Here is a 16,974-nt window from a genome sequence, read left to right as displayed (position 1 = left end):
ATAGAAACAATTTAAAATAGAAACTAGAGATCAAATAATTTTTTTTTAAATTAATTCAAAATATAACACATATAATTTACAAATCGATATCGATGCTTATACAACGAGCATGACGGACAAGTAATTATTACCACAAGTAATTATTACCATTTAAGTTGTCTCATCGTAAAGATCATGTTGACTGCCCATATTTGAAGCACACACAATTGAGGATGTTTTATGTTCACCAACACTAGGAAAGTGATGATGTAAATTCAGAAGAAAATGCTGAAAACGAATCATGCAAAACTAAAGAAATCATTATAAAATAGCATTGAGTATCACGTTTTTCATTATTAGGGTAACTTAAGGAACCTTTGAAAGAATAAACCTTTTCCCTAATTCACAAAAAAGGGCATACGGCGTACACAAAGCAAACAAAATGCCACGCAAGCACAGAAAGAAATATAGAGAACCAATAGAATAAAAAAACAGAAGATGAGAAGATTGATTCCCATTTGAATCTGTTTTCTATTCCCCCGGCATATTCCCATTCCCTCCCTCCATTTCTATTCCCCTCTCTTCAATTCAATTCAAGTCCATTCCAATCAACAATGGCATCAACATCATCACTTCACAATACTCACCTTCTCTTCATTCCCCAACCTAAACCCTCCTCATTCTTCCCCAAAAATACACACACCTCCACTTACTCCTATACTTACAACAACAACATCTTCGCATCATCTTTCATTACCAAGCCTTCTCTCACTTCTCTCTCCTCCTCTTCTTCTCATATCTCACGCGTCTCCACTGCGCCTGTCGAGCACGCGCCGTCGCCTTCCGACTTTAATTTCCACAAGGAAATCGCTCAATTAAAAACCCTACGGTCATGCCTCTCTAACTTAACTAACTTAAATGAGAAAGTTAAAGTAATTGACCGTGATGATAGAGTTAAAAGCTTTTTCCGTACACTTAGTACCACTGTTTTTGGTGTTTTAGAGGAAGCTGAGCTGTATTTGATTAAGTGTGTTGTGGCAGCGGGGCAGGAGCACTTGCTTAAGTCGGATGAGTTCGAGTTCGAGTTCGAGTCCAAGAGGAGTTCGTTGAAGACTGCTTTGTATGGATTGGCGGAGATGATCGAGAATTGGGATACCAATAAGGGAATTGTGAAGAGTGTTGATGTTGAGAGGATTGATGATGAAGAAATTAAGGCGTTGCGATTGTTAGTTAAGAATTTGGGGGAGGTTGAACAGTTTTATGACTGCATTGGCGGAATTATTGGGTTAGTTCTCTGTTCTCTCACACTTTCGAATTGAAACAAAAATTTAAAATGGAAACTAAAAACTTTCACAGCCAACTGTTTTGAGCGGTTTGCATATTGCATTGATATGGCTTAATTGCTCTGCTTAATATGTTTTAAGTGATTTGTGATACTTTTAAGTAGTGAGTTGTATTTCAGTGACCGGCCATTTGGACAACTGTAATCGGTGATTTATATCTCATTTTGAGGACACATCATTTTTTAGTGGACCTTGACTTTCTTTCCTAATTAGGAGGGTTAAGATTGATGCATTCTGAAATAGTTAAATGATTTTTTAATGTTTAACTGAGCTATATGCGTCTCGTTGTACTGTCCAAATCTACATAGTAAAGAAGAAAAGCTACATTAAAAACGATAAGGTGGCAACTAATTTATCATCTGTCATGTGCACTTAGATTGGATATGTCTAGTTATTTACTGTATTTACAAAGGAGGCAATGAAAAATATAAAAAAAAATCATGCCCCCGTGAAGTATTTACTTGTCTTGACGTTAGCCCCCATTGTTTTCCTAAACTGATACTACCTCCGTCCCATTCATTTCTATACGTTTTTTTTATCAGTGTTCGACACGCATTTTAAGGTGAATATGAAGTATACTTCCATAATTTATTTTTAAAATTTTCTTTCTCTGAGTTAAACTTTAAACATCAAATTTTTATTTAGAAGAAAAAAATAATTAATGAAACTATGTTTTAAACGAGCGTTAAAATGCGTGTCAAGTCCCCGTCCCCCAGTGTATACATCCTAAAGGGACAGAGGGAGTATAGTTTTAGATATGAACTGATGTTTGCTGTTACAATCTTACAGATGAATTTATTCTTAATTTTGGAACATTTGTTGGTGAAGAGTGTTACAAGTAATGAACCATTTGGTTTATATTTTTGCGTTTATCTTATCTAGCTTCCATTTCGCAGTTGTTCTAGGTTCCCAGTGAAACTAATATTGTAAATGTTTTGTTTTTTTATTCTTAGTATGAACTCAAATCTATGTGAAGTTAAAATTTAATTTACCTTGTGCTCAAAACCATTTTTTTAGATATCAGATCATGGTACTGGAGCTTCTTGTTCAATCAACTTACGTAGAGCAAGGACTAAGTTTTACCCATATGAAAAGTAACTTAATGGAATCACAAGTTATTGAAATTCACCCTCCCAATGTACTCGACCTTTGTGAAGATACAGAATATGCATTTCAAGCAGCTCTGTGGGGAATCGAGGTTCACACATTACATTTCGTATTTGTTTAAACAGAAAGCATGTCGCATAAAAAATATAATGATATAAACATTTTTATTTGGTTTCAGGGCCTTCCAGACCTAGGAGAAATTTATCCTTTGGGAGGCTCTGCAGACAGGCTTGGTTTGGTTGATCCTGTTACAGGTGAATGTCTTCCGGCTGCAATGCTTCCGTATTGTGGACGGACATTATTGGAAGGTCTTATAAGAGATCTTCAGGTATAACATCTGTATATGTCAAGCTTTCAAGTTGGTATGTTCTCATTAATGTTGTGAATATTGTAGATCTGGGACACGAGTTTTACATTGTTGTAATTTTTTTGTAAGGCTAGAGAGTTCTTGTACTTCAAATTGTATGCAAAACAGTGTGTGAGCCCTGTTGCAATCATGACTAGCTCAGCAAAAAACAACCATAAACACATCACATCGTTGTGTGAAAAGATGAGATGGTTTGGAAGAGGCCGGTCCAGATTTAAACTTTTTGAACAGGTTCGAGATTGAGTACTGTCTGTTGCAGTTCTTTTCCCCTGATTTATTGGTCTGTTGCATGTCTATATACAAGTTTAATTGTACACTTTCATAATTTATAATATGTTGCCAAATAGCAGCCTCTTGTTCCTGCTGTTAGTGCAGAAGATGGTCAGTGGCTGGTGGCTGGAAAATTCTTTCCTGTATGCAGGCCTGGTGGTCATGGTGCGATATGGAAACTTGCCCATGATAAAGGCGTTTTCCAGCATTTTCGTGATTATGGAAGAAAAGGTGCAACAGTCCGACAAGTCAGGTTGTGGTCAAATATTTCATTGACCCTATTGGCTCTCTATAGAATTTTTTTAAAAAAATTTGAAGATTTATTGTCGTTGATGATTTTGCAGTAATGTTGTGGCTGCTACCGACCTCACTATCTTGGCACTAGCAGGAATTGGATTGCGTCATAACAAAGTAGGTCATAGTTTTGTTGCTATATACACAATATGATTTCTTTATATTTTAATCTGGATTTGACGATCAATGAAATTTTAAATAGCTAATTGAACATAGTATAGTAGAGAGTATTTTTACATGCTAACAGACCAACTATCCAAAGAATGGAAAGCTGGAACCTGAATGTAATATAGCACACATTGAGTATGCACTTTCTTTAAAAAATTGCTTCGAATAAAGCCACCTGAGACTTCTTGTCCCTGTTTAGAACTTTAAAACAGCTTATTGTATTGTAAACAGGCTATTGCCTTCAAACACAACCACAATATTGATCGATTTCAAAATTGCACTGTAAAAAGATTTAACTGAATCTCTTTTCCTCTAAATCTTATATGCTCATATATACTATTGAAGTTTAGTTTTGGCCGAGTTCCATGTAAAAAATAAGAATTTAAATTAGATTCCGCTCTATGAATACGCCTGTTTTTTAAGATGCTGTTTGCCTAACTGTATTAAAGTCCTAAATAACATTTTGTGCACTATAATTGATTAACTTTGAACCAAATCCATACACAATTGGTATCAAGGAAGCATGCCTCTCCTACTGATGATCAGTACTGCATCTAATAAAGGGCTTCAAGAAAAATGTCAGAAGCAAGAGCTGATATTTAAATCCATGTATGTGGAGTCTCAGTAATGAGACCCTTTTTTTCCTCTCTGAAGTTGAAACTGAGATCGTGTAAAATCAAGACATTAATACATATAGACGACCGAAAGCTTGAAAGCGTCCAAACAAACTTGTCTCATATGCTTTAATTGTCAAATGCTGATCTTACAGAAATTGGGATTCGCATCATGTGAACGGAATTCAGGGGCTACTGAAGGCATAAATGTTTTACTTGAGAAAAAGAACCGTGACGGAATGTGGGCATATGGCTTTTCATGCATTGAGTATACAGAGTTTGACAAGTTTGGAATAAGTAATGGACCTCTTTCTAAGCATAGGTATTATTGATTTCATTAATCCTTTGACAAGAGAAGTGATAAAGTTGCTTATTTATATTTTGATTGATTGTGATGTATCCAATATATATATATACATACATAAATACATACATACATACATACATACATACATACATACATATATATATACATACATACATACATACATACATACATATACATATATATATATATATATATAGAGAGAGAGAGAGAGAGAGAGAGAGAGAGAGAGAGAGAGAGAGAGAAACTTTTAACTTTAATAATATTAATATACAGGTGTTTGAACTTTTTAATGATGTTAACTGTAGTAATGTATTTATAATAATTTAATGTACATGCTCCATTCAAGTATTTTTATGAAATTTTTCTATGTTATAATATAATAGTTATGTATTTAAATATAAACATATAAAAACTTGGTTTAATAATACCATAAATAAGCATGTCGAATTCTTTAGAATATACCAATAGCTAAGAAGTAGTAAACATTGTGAGAATTATTAATAATTAGTAGTGTGGTTTCAAGGACAATCTAAGTTAGTCTACAAAGCATAAATCAGTTGAATCATATACAGGTTTCTGGTGTAAATATGCCTACTTTACTTTTTGTGTTCATATTCTTGTATGTATCTTATTCGTATATTTAACGAATTCTATAGAACTATTTAGTGAATCTTGCAGGGTTGTAGAATTTTGTGAACTTGAGCTTCAATATTTTACGTATATGTTTCTGCTTTAAAATAGTAACCACGTCCGTCAATCGTATTTGACAATAATATTGTAATAGGTAAATTTTGAGTATGGCTATTGGCTGATAAAATGATTTTTGATGTATATTGTGATGAAATATTTTGGCATGGGTGCGAGTATAGAGGGAATATCTCATCCAGAAGTTCTACTTAGTGCATAAACTACCCCCTTCTTACTTGCTGAAAATGTTTTTTAGTTGTAGCAGCTCGTTTGCTAACATATTTCGGACTGAAATTTACTTTCCAAAAAGTTACATTAGACATCAAGCGGCCGTCCAGACTCCAGAGTTATCAAATAAAATCTTAAGTTCGCATACAACAGCCGTAATAACTACTATTAGGCTTCTAATATTAGGCAGATTTTAGATTTACAGTTTTAAATTGTGGTACATTATGCATTCTACTGAATCTAAGTAGAAAATTCTCCGCATATAGTGCATTAAAAGAATAATTTAGTATATTATATTATGGAATATTAGCCATATGTGAGCATTTACAATCATTCTAGTTTCATAATTGCCATGTTAGTCTGAATCTATTTTCGAGTGCAATAGTATTTATTATCTTCTCCATAATCAATCTCTGCATTGTGATAAGTTTGCAGGCAGAGTTTCCTGCCAATACAAACATTCTGTATGTGGACTTGCATTCTGCAGAGCTCATTGGATCGAGTAATAATGAAACAAGTTTGCCAGGCATGGTGCTTAATGTAAAGAAGCCAATCACGTACATGGACCAGTGTGGTATCCATCATCGGTACATAACTTAAATTCTCTTGTTTTGTTATTTAATTATCGATATTTTGGATAGATGGCCGCTGCAAGAATATCTGCCACCACAAATTTTTGAGAGAATAAAGGAGAGTCTGGACATAAGGACAAGGATAGTCATAATTCCCCTAGTGGTTTCAAAAATATTAATTGGGACTGATTGGCTGAATTTGTAAATAAAGGATGCAGCCCTTTTAAGTCAGGTTATTGAGTAAATGTCTAATAAATTAAACCCCTGTTTGGTGAATCTTACGAAAGTATTAACTAGATTTTTTGTATAATTTGTAAGATGTGAAATAGAACATGGTACTAAGCCCAAAACCAGACTGCAAGTACACTACGCCAGAAAACTTATTTATATGAAATAATTTATGAGTTGCAAGTTGCAATTGTAACTCGCACAAGGTCCTTTGGTAACTTTGGTTGTCTTGCTTTGCTCTTTACCTACTCTTACCAAACACAACTTTATTCTGCTTCTTTATTTCTTCATCAAAACCTTTTTTTTTTTGACTAATTTTGGCTTATAGCCTTACAAATGAGTATCTGTTCTCAACAATTCTCGGGGTGAGCCAGGATCGAACCCAGGATCTGGGACAACAGAGGATAAGCCCTTTACCACTTGAGCTATCCAACCGTGCTCTCATCAAAACCTTTTAAATTACAGGCTAGCAAAGGACAGTAAGAGACCAACACCCTCTGCTTCATGTTTTGCCATCATTGATTTTATATTTCTGTTCTTCAAGTTCCACTTAAACTTCTAAGCTAAATTACTAAAATTAATTCAACTAAAAATTGACCGGGCTTGGTTTATTCTAGATAAAAAAAATGATAATTAGTTTCTAAGATCCTTACGACAACATTCCATATTTCTCTGCTTCCTGACAATGCAGCCTTCACATTATTTCTGCACCTGTCTTGTCATAGTCTTGTTGATAAATCTCCTATGAACCACTTCAGATTTGAACATGGATAATTTTTAATCAAACAAGGGAACTAAGGATCACTTTGCATTAAAATAATCAAGTAATTTGAGAATCTGTATTGATCTTGTATGCTTAAAAACATTTTCGCATATGAAACTAAGAATCTCTATCTGATAATTTGTTTGGATATTTTCCTGGTTCTAATCATTATTTCTTTTGAGTAGTGTTTCTGGTGGACGTCTGGAATGCACTATGCAAAATATTGCAGATAGTTTTGTAAACACGTATCCTTCTCGATGTTACAAAGGTGTAGAAGGTAATACAGTTTTATTTTCTTATTAAATGTTACTATATGAAAATCCACAAAATTTGTGTTTATGTCAAATATGCATTTACCCACGCACGTTAATTTGATTGCAGATTTGTTAGATACATTTATAGTGTACAATGACCGAAGGAAGGTTACGTCATCTGCTAAGAAGAAACGAAAACATGCCGACAAGTCTCTACATCAGGTCCATCTTTGTTTTTGTTTTTTTTGAAAATATTTCTCTGACTCCTAAGATTAGATGCTTAGTATCATCTACAAGATATGTGCATATTCCAGATTCCTCCAAGTCGTATTAGTTATCGTTTCCCGGATGTCTTTATAACTCTGTTATACAAATGTCCAAATTTTGTTTTTGAACCCTGAAAAATAAGTTGGAAATAAAAAGATATTATTTAATTGTGTTCAAATATCCGACATGTCCCATCACTGACTCGAACCTGAATTAATTTACAGAGACAAAACATGAAAATGGCACGACTTCATTAATTCGTTTAGACGTGGAATGACTTATTTATCTTCAGTTTTATCAATTTCAGTAAGTTTTGCAACGATGTAAAATTGACACGTTTACAAACACGAGCATATTGCCCCAAAATAACCCCAAAATCTTCTGACATCCCTTATCTCCATATAGTAACCTGATATAGAACTTATGTCAGTGGATTACTATATATATTTTTGTTTAATCATATGCATAAATGAACCTGATGACGGCTTATAATTTAAATAGTTCATGTGCAGACTCCTGATGGATCATTGTTAGACATCATACGCAATTCCTATGATCTTCTCTCTCGGTGTGATATAAAAATTCCGGAGGTAAAGATTGAAGCTTTGTGATTCTTCTCTGAACATGCTATATTTGATAAATTTGACTAGAATCGTCTTTTAGTCAGCTACTTAACTATATGTTATAATGAGTAGTTAGCAAAAAGGAAAACTATTCATAATTTTAACAGTGTGTATGTCAGACATTCTTGATATTTTTTATTAAAAACCATATTTTTCCTTTATGAATTAGATTGGCGGAAATGACAAATATGCTGATTCTGGACCTCCTTATCTAATATTTCTTCATCCTGCTCTTGGTCCACTCTGGGAAGTCACCAGACAAAAGGTAAAACATGATTACACATATTTTATGCCAAATGATTGTAATGATTTCTAGTTCCGTTATCCTCTTATCACTTTTCGTTGCAATCGTAAAAGTCTATCTATTTCTTTTCAATTATCGTAACCTATTGCTCTGCTTAAGGGATTTCCAAATCCTAGAAAATGGAACCATATGAGTTTGTCTACCAGAGTACCAGTGATAATTGGAAACCTTCTAGTGATAATCCTCGTCGAACATCCTGTCTTTGCTATACACATTTCAATAACTTTTGGAAGCAATTGATGCTTTGCCTCTGTTTTTTGCTATATAGAATAGTTACCTCCATTAATATCTAATTGCTGCTTATATACTATTCATAGACAAAGAAGAGCTCCTCTATTATAAGATTGGATCCGGAACATATGTATAGTGCTACATTAAGTTTCCCCTCGATAACCAAAAAGCAAACTGTAACTTCTTTGTCATTAATACTTATCAGTTCAGCGGTGGTTCTATTACTAAGGGTTCGGAGTTACAAATCGAGGTGGCTGAATTTTTGTGGAAGGATGTCCAGGTTAAACTTCTCGCATCTTATTATGATATCTTACTTTATGTGTAGCTCTTGGCTGATCTTCTCCTGCCTACTTTGCTTTGATCATCTTTTACAGCTTGATGGTAGTCTGATTGTTATAGCTGAGAATGTCATGGGCTCAACTATAATTGATCAAGACGGCGAGTCCATACTACAGTATGGGCATAGGTAATAAATTCTACCATTCAATTAAAATTGAAATAATAAATTTTGAATAGTTTTGAAAGATTTAGGAAAAGTTGCTGAGGTACTTAATATAGACTCAACCTCATTCTTGCAGGTGTGGAAGATGTAAGTTAGAGAATGTTAAAATAGTAAATGACGGAATTGACTGGAACTCAAGTGATAACATCTACTGGAAGCATGAAGTCCAGCGGTTCGAGGTCGTCAAGGTCATACTGCATGGAAATGCAGAATTTGAAGCTGTGGATGTAATTCTGCAGGTTAGAATGACTTCTGGATAATTGATAATTGAATGTGGTTAAACCTGAAATCTTAGGTTCACGAAGCAAAGATTGCTTGATGAGGGCATCATTTAATTTGTTGCACATCTAGTCTGGCACCTTAACAATCAGTTTAATGCCATTTCACTCGTAGTCAAAAAAATAAACTTATCATCTTTAGGTACTCATATATACACTATAACTTTGCCTACAGTATTCTATAAATCCTTTATTCGAAGTACTTACCAGTATGTATTCTTCATATAGATGCACTGATTATTCATTTTATGGTAAGATATTCACATTATAAATATCAAAGCTATTTGCTGGGAATTATACTCTTCTACACAAGATAATTACTAGTAACATGTGATATTAACTATTAAGCAGAAAATAGAAAAGTAATTTCACTCATTGAAAAGCTGCTATCAGTGAAAAATTAATATAAGATGAATTACAGTATAGCCAACACTCGAGAGGTTGGTACTCTCCTACTTTGTGATGTAGGAAAAGGGTGGGAAAAGGGTAAAAAAGAGGTAAATTACCTATCTCCGCAGAGAATAGGCGGAGTCACAAATGAATCATAAAATTTATCCAATAAAATCATTACATATTCATCTCTGTTCAGTAAAGAAGATTACAATTGCTTAAATAAAACTCCTAAGACTTGGTGAACAAGTAACTTGGAGGCTAAGTAAAATCAAAGATATAAGGAAACATCCTTTTAGTTTTATCTCATACCTATTACTGTAATTATCTACCACCATATATCTAATTATTAAATTTATTGTCTATGATATTCCTAACTAGATAATATAATTATAACTACAAAAATATTTATATCTGAAAAATTGTTTTATGCTCCACATCACTGTCACTACTTCTTACAAATCTCAATGAATTTCTCCCTCATGCTTCCTCCCTTCACTAATATTGAACCCACCCAAAGCTGCTAATCAAATTTATGTTTAATTACCAAAATACCCTTCTATTTCTAATTAATTAATTTCCTTTTGGTTCACTGCCTTTGCACTTTTAGAGGTAGAGTGCACAGGTGGCATATGTTGATTCCTTGCACAATTACTAAGTCTGCTTAGTATGAAAGCTAAGAGCATGTCCAATGACATGCTAAACATGGCCCTACATCTATATTTTGACACAAAAAAACAAAATATAAATCCAACGGTGTGCTGTGCTAAGAGCAAAGCTAATGGTTTTTCTAAAATAGATGGAGCTAAGAGCAACATGACTCCAATGATTTTTGGTGCTTATATAGCACCATGTTTCCATTGCATAACTCTAAATATAACTAAACTTGTTTCGAATTTAACTAACTTGTCTCCAATAGCCAATGATGTTCCTCTTTTATTTATTTCTCCTTCTTTTTGAACTTTTTCGGTGATGTGGCAAATATAGTACCACCTATATTTTTCTTTATACATAGAACCAACTTCCAACATTTTGCTATTATGGCACCATGTTTAGCACACCATTGAATTGATAATTGTTTTTGTGTCAAATTATAGATAAAGCACCATATTTAGCACAAAGTGCTCTAGTAGAGCACAAATGTTGTAGTTGGTGCTATATATAAAACAAAATATAAATGGTCCTATACTTGCCAAAATAACTGAAAAAAGAGAGGGAAATAGATAAAGTGAACAAAATTTGTAGTCATAAGGGTGAGGCATTTAAATAAGTTAGTTAAATTTAGAATTATGCGTTGAAATCATGTTTCAGTTTTAGCACAAAAAATTGTTGGAGTCATTTTGCTATTTCAGCATCAAAAACCACTTTTTGATGCTGGAAATCCAGCAGTAGATCTGTCTATTTTAGCAGAGCCATTGGCTTTGCTCTAAGGCATATACTTTGATTCCAAAAACAGAAATTTTAAAATTTACTAGTATGCTCTTTTAATTCGTGCAGGGTAATCATACCTTTGATGTCCCAAGCGGCTATAGCATGAAGGTTTCATCAGCAAACTCAGGTTATTAAATAACTATATCAGTAAATGTTGTGTCTGTGTCTTTGTTTTAAAGTACAGTTTGCTTGCACATGTAGCATTATGTTAGTATAATTTGTGTTAAATTGGAATGAAGTGAAATTTTTTCTTGTTCCATTCACTTAAATTATGCTCTATAGTGCATAATGATTAACTGGATATATAAATATATATATATATATATATCTCATAGGGCTACTCTAATAAAACCAATTTTAGAATGAAAACTAGAAACCATATAATTTTTTTTTAAAATTACTTCGAAATATAACACATAAGGTATGCAAATCGATCGTTGAGAGATGGAGAAAAATACAATGAAGTTGGATTTAAAAAAAACTTACTGTTTGACGGGAAAAATCAAATTAAAAACCGAGGGAAAAAGTTGAGATTCTGCGAAGGAGGGTGCAGATTAGTTGGGCGTGGTGCTTTCAGGGGGGCATTAGATTAGATTGATCTAATGGTTTAGATTAGTTTCTAGTTTACATTTTAATTTAATTTCTATTTGATCATTTGCCTATACACACACACACATGCATACATACATACATACATACATACAAACATATATCCTTAGGTAGTATGAGACAGACGGAGTGTTCTTGTTTTTCTCTGCCCTCTGCCTTTGTGCACGTTTTTGTGATGGGCCATTCAACTTTAAGATTAATGATATCGATCAATTGAATTCATAAGCATCAGGTAGTCTACCTCTGCCTCCTATATTTAGATTGATCATTGCTTAATGTCCGGCATATAAATTTGCGTAGATTACTGGGAGCATTACTTTCTACATACTAATTCGTTGTTTCCCAGTTAAATTTGTTTTTTCCTTGTTCTTTTTGCGGAATTAAATTTGCTTTTTACCTATACTGTTATATATTTCTCATCAGGCTTTGCAGTCCATTTAAAACCTATCAAAAAAGACTTCATGGATAGCGGAAGCTGGTATTGGAAGTACCACATAAAAGGCAGTCACGTGCAATTGGAAATGGTGGAGCGTTAGAAGACTAACCACATACTTGACTTAACTTGTGAATCAAAGTTCACAAAAGGACTCAAAATTCACTCACCAGCCCATCAGATTATATTGGTTAACAGAAGTTAAACCATTTTTATAATAATTTACTTATTTTCCGTAAAATATTATTTATTAGTGTTTGTGTTAGGGCCTTAATTATTGTAGACGGTGACGGTGCAGGTTTCTGCCATCAGAACTTCCCTGTAAATTCTCTGTAAATCAGTTGTCATTTCAACATTTATAAAAGTGTAAATTAAGCTTGTTTTCCCTTCTTCCTCATGAACTTGATTTTTTATGATGATTTTTTTGAATTAGAGTGCAGCAGTGAGCCCTAAATTGAAAATCAAATCATATTGTTGCCAGATTCCTTTCCATTTTTCCCCACCTATTATAGATGCTTACATTGGTCTTGGTGCAAATTTATTATCAGGGTCGTTGATGTGATGTCTAACTTCAATTTGACAACTAATATATTAGTAGATTGCAATTTAAAAATCTATGCATTATCTTATTGTGATTACGGATTTTTATTCATCGGTTTTGGTGTTTCTAAAGCATTTACTTGCTATTAATCACTGTAGATCAAGCGAATCTTGGATCTAGTTTCATCGAAGCCTCAATTCAAGGTAGAGTTGACGTTCATGGTTTTATCTTTTTTTTAAAGGTCTTGCTAGTATTATGGATCTTAGAGCGTCTGTTTAGCCCTATTGTTTCTGGCTTTTGGCTAATGCTGCTTTAAGTCACAGCAGAAAAGTCTCAGGTATAGTCCAGTTACAGTATATAACTGATGTATTGCTTATGTTAAAGTTTAGATCGTATTTATGTTAAAGACTTAGTCAACTAGATTACTGATGTTTCAGTAGCAGTATCATTAGATGAACATGCAAGGTCCAGTGACAGTGTAGCACAAACACAGTTTCCATATATCACACAAGTATCTCCACTTTACATTTCTCTCTTTCCATTTAATTTTCTATTGAAACTTGATTGTATCTCTTATTTAACAGGATTTCAAGATTGGAAGCAATATCGGTTGAGTATTATAAGCAGAGCATCAGCTTTTCTTCGAGCTTTTAATGATCTATCAGCAGCTGCTTTGGAGAGAAGGAATGCTTCTTGGATTCATTAGTAATCTCCTTGCAGCTTCTTAGCCACTATTTTACAGAGGCCTAATAGAAGGGTAACAGAATGCTCCTTGCCTTGGGGGATCCAAATCTCAATAATTCAATTAACAGAGGCACCAATACTCACTTTTTCTGATTTCGTCAAATCTCCCTCGGAGCACCCCAAAGCAGTGCAAGCACTGCTAATGAATCATCAGTTATACCTGCCTTGTCATCCATCAAGAGATCAATAAGCAACGGAATAGCCCCGGAAACCACAATACTAACCCAGTTTTCATTATAAACTGCCAGGTTAAAAACTGCTGTTTCCCTTTTTTAAGCTGTAGTGTCATCTCCAAGGAGTTCCACCAAAGCGGGGATTGTTCTAGGATGTGTGCCAATGGTTACCTTGGAGTCGCTACCATAGACAAAGATTTCTGCGGCAGCGTTTTTTCTTGCCTCCATTGTTTTCCCCGATTGAAGAACACGTATTAAATTTTCAAGTTATCCAGCAGCCATAATTAATGTCTTGTTTTTGTCAAATATTGAAAGGTTTAGCAAAGCAGTGACTGCATCCCACTGGATTCTTGTGTCATGGGAGGCTAGAAGTGTGACCAGAAATGGTATTGCTCCTGCAACCATCCTGCGATTTTCCATACCTGTTTTTGCGAGTAAACGGAGCTGATATGCAGTTTGTCTATGGATGTCTGGTGATCCTGTAGCTAATTTGCCCACTAAGAATCCTGCCGTCATATTTAAATGCCTCACTTGCAGTTTTTGTGGGAGAAATATGACCAACAGGTTTTTCATGTAACTCTCTCTTGCCACTGCTCCGCTCAAGTCCGAAGGAGATATACATTCAGCTATTGTTATAATGTTCTGTTGCCATATACATTCAGCTATTGGTTTTGACTTGTTAGAACAAGGAAAAGCCTAAATGCTTTAAATGCAAGAGTTTTGGACATGTGCAAAAGTATTTTAGAGACAAGACGGAAGAAAGTGTCTATAAGACACAAGTATTTGATGAAGAACTATTTTGATATTGGAGAGAAGTGCTTCAATGTGTATGTTGGTAAGAAGTGCATCAACATGAAACTCTAGAGACAAGTGCTCCCGAATTAAACTATAAAGAGAGGCTCCCGAATGAAATTGTGGAGAGAAGGGCTCCGAAAGAAATTGTGGAGAGAAGTGCTCCAACAACAATGCTGATGGTGGGAAATACAACATCATCGAATTAATTTTAGAATTTTGAATTTTGAATTATGAGGGATTGTTGAGAATAATTCAAAATTATTTAAATTGTTATCTTAAAATTTTGTTAATTTGTTTGTTAGGTGTTTTGAAATAATTAGTAGATAAGATAAATTCTAATTTTTAGGAGTTTTAATTTTTTTAGTGTATAAAACCACATGTTGGTTATCATGAATAATATATAGTATGCATCTCATTTTATTCACTAGTTCTCTGTATTTTTTTCTCTCTTCTTTTATTAGTCTAAACACCAACATCTCCTACTGTCCGAATCTGAACAGTGAAGTAGTCATCTCCTGGTGCGAAGTAATAGAGAATAGATACCTGAATGGTTTTTTAGAAAGATATTTTACAATACAAAAGAAGTGCTAGTTACCGAATGGAAAGTGCTCATCATCCGGAAAAAAACAAACTTATCATTCAAAAGTATATATTGATAGTCATTGAAGAAATATGTACCGGCTACTTTTATTACTAAATGCTTAGTTTTGACTTGATAATGTTGAAGACATCTCCAAATAGAATTGAAACCTGAAAAAAGTGAAATGATCTAGTAAACAACACACTATAGCAGTAATTATCTAAAGTCATGAGTGGTTAACAAAATGGATTACCTTCAAGCAGAGATGGAACTTTGAACTTTGTGGAGGCTTAACTGGGCTTAAGCCCAGGAGGAGTTTAAAAAAAAATAGGAGTTATATATATATATATATATATAGTGACTTATAACAGCCCGTTCATATATTTAGCCCAGTCCAAATTTTTTTGTTTAGCCCATTCAAATCTTACATTCTAAATGGGGATTATTGTTAGATTTGTTGATGAGGGTGGTCTTGTCCAGGAGCGTTCCTTTGAAATTTTAGGAGTTCAGAACACCAATGCATAAATATTATAGAAGGCTATATTTGATGCCTTGACTTAATTGATGAATGGGTAATCGGTGCGTGAAGATTCGCTGAAAAATTGTCAAGCCTACCCCAATCTAAATTCCTGGCTCCGTCCCTTCAAGAGCTTAACATAATAATATTCAGATCGACCTGTTCTTAGACATCGCCATTCCACATAAAGCAACAGGGGAACAGAGATGTCCATCCATGTCTGAGACATTACACGACAATAATGCTTTCAACAAAAAAATTTAGGTGACGAATTGATGAGACGAGGAAAATCACAAGCCATGCGGTTGCCTGCATGGATAAGTACTCCAATCCCTCTGGCATAAGCAATTATAAAAAAAATTGGTATTTTAAAGTATCACATACAAACTTTAACGAGTACGCATTGTTTCTAGATTATATCTGGTTTTGTCAAGTAACCAATCGCTCTAAAATATTAAGGCGTTAGCCCTTTTCAGGTTCTTATACTCTAAAATCTCAAGATATTAGAGAAATGTATTTTCCGGGATCTTATATTAGTATTCAGCACGTTCGAGTCCTATGCCAGGATCTTATATTAGTATTCGGCAGGGGGATTGAACGAAATCGGTCATTCTAAAATCTGAAGATGTCAGAGAAAGAAATTTTTCAGATTTTACATAAGAATATTGGTAGTTAAATGGATTGCAATGGGCAAATCCCTGATAGCATGTAATTAATATACGATTATGTAAGGCCTTTCTTAAATGCCTTTAAGGTTTGGTCATTTTATTAGTTTTTTTTTAATATAAAGGCGATTTTATTAAGTTAAAAAAAATATTTGACACAACTGTCTTCAATATCGACAATGAAGGAGACGAACTAACAATGAAGCTATTAAGTGATATAATCTAAGAATTCTATAAACACATAATTCTCTAAATAGAGATAAGAACCGTAATCATCATATCTAATTATCAAGATTAAACCGAAGGCGGAAGCGTACCTGAATCCATAAGGCAATAATTGTGACGATATCTGAATCTGTATAACGTTCTTGATTATTGTCTTACTCAACCAAGTACTCCTTAGGGTTTCTCAATAACTCCTCTGATGGGTAGAAAATAAGCCGTGTAACATACTTGATATACCGGGGACTATAACCCTTTTTATATACCACCTAATTAAATCTCCCATTATAGTTTAATTGAGCATGGTATTAGGTATCCACTTATTATGTCCATACAATAAATTAAAATCTAATTGGGTTTCTTATTTGATCACTTAATTTAACCCAATATAATAAATAGCAAATATAATTGATATATTTATATGTAGCCCATAAAATAATTATTATCATTAAAATAATTATAACAAT

The 16,974-nt window shown here is 33.8% G+C and overlaps 1 protein-coding gene across 1 annotated transcript; it reads left to right on the top strand.

Moving 5' to 3' along the window:
- The first annotated feature begins 490 nt into the window (after positions 1–490).
- On the top strand, positions 491–12,667 carry LOC141724466 (UTP--glucose-1-phosphate uridylyltransferase 3, chloroplastic). The gene is made up of 17 exons (XM_074526624.1): positions 491–1,264; positions 2,340–2,520; positions 2,608–2,757; positions 2,866–3,027; positions 3,147–3,319; positions 3,411–3,477; positions 4,298–4,464; positions 5,814–5,972; positions 7,134–7,225; positions 7,330–7,424; positions 7,982–8,059; positions 8,262–8,357; positions 8,833–8,907; positions 9,002–9,093; positions 9,206–9,368; positions 11,295–11,355; positions 12,261–12,667. Exons 1-17 carry the CDS (start codon positions 594–596, stop codon positions 12,371–12,373), a joined length of 2,595 nt encoding a protein of 864 aa, XP_074382725.1. The 5' UTR covers positions 491–593; the 3' UTR covers positions 12,374–12,667.
- Positions 12,668–16,974: the final 4,307 nt, after the last annotated feature.

The sequence above is a fragment of the Apium graveolens genome, chromosome 5 (genome assembly GCF_009905375.1).
Source record: "Apium graveolens cultivar Ventura chromosome 5, ASM990537v1, whole genome shotgun sequence".
NCBI lineage: Eukaryota > Viridiplantae > Streptophyta > Magnoliopsida > Apiales > Apiaceae > Apium > Apium graveolens.
The sequence above is the reverse complement of the archived record's forward strand: the minus strand, read 5'-3'. Positions and strand labels throughout refer to the sequence as shown.

What these genes read in the sequence shown, in the direction of transcription:
- LOC141724466 (XM_074526624.1), top strand. Translation starts at nt 594, where the DNA reads ATGGCATCAACATCATCACTTCACAATACTCACCTTCTCTTCATTCCC. An exon ending in CAGTGTGGTATCCATCATCG is followed by an intron (nt 5,973 to 7,133) that starts GTACATAACTTA and finishes TCTTTTGAGTAG; the next exon opens with TGTTTCTGGTGGACGTCTGG. An exon ending in CTGTGGATGTAATTCTGCAG is followed by an intron (nt 9,369 to 11,294) that starts GTTAGAATGACT and finishes TAATTCGTGCAG; the next exon opens with GGTAATCATACCTTTGATGT.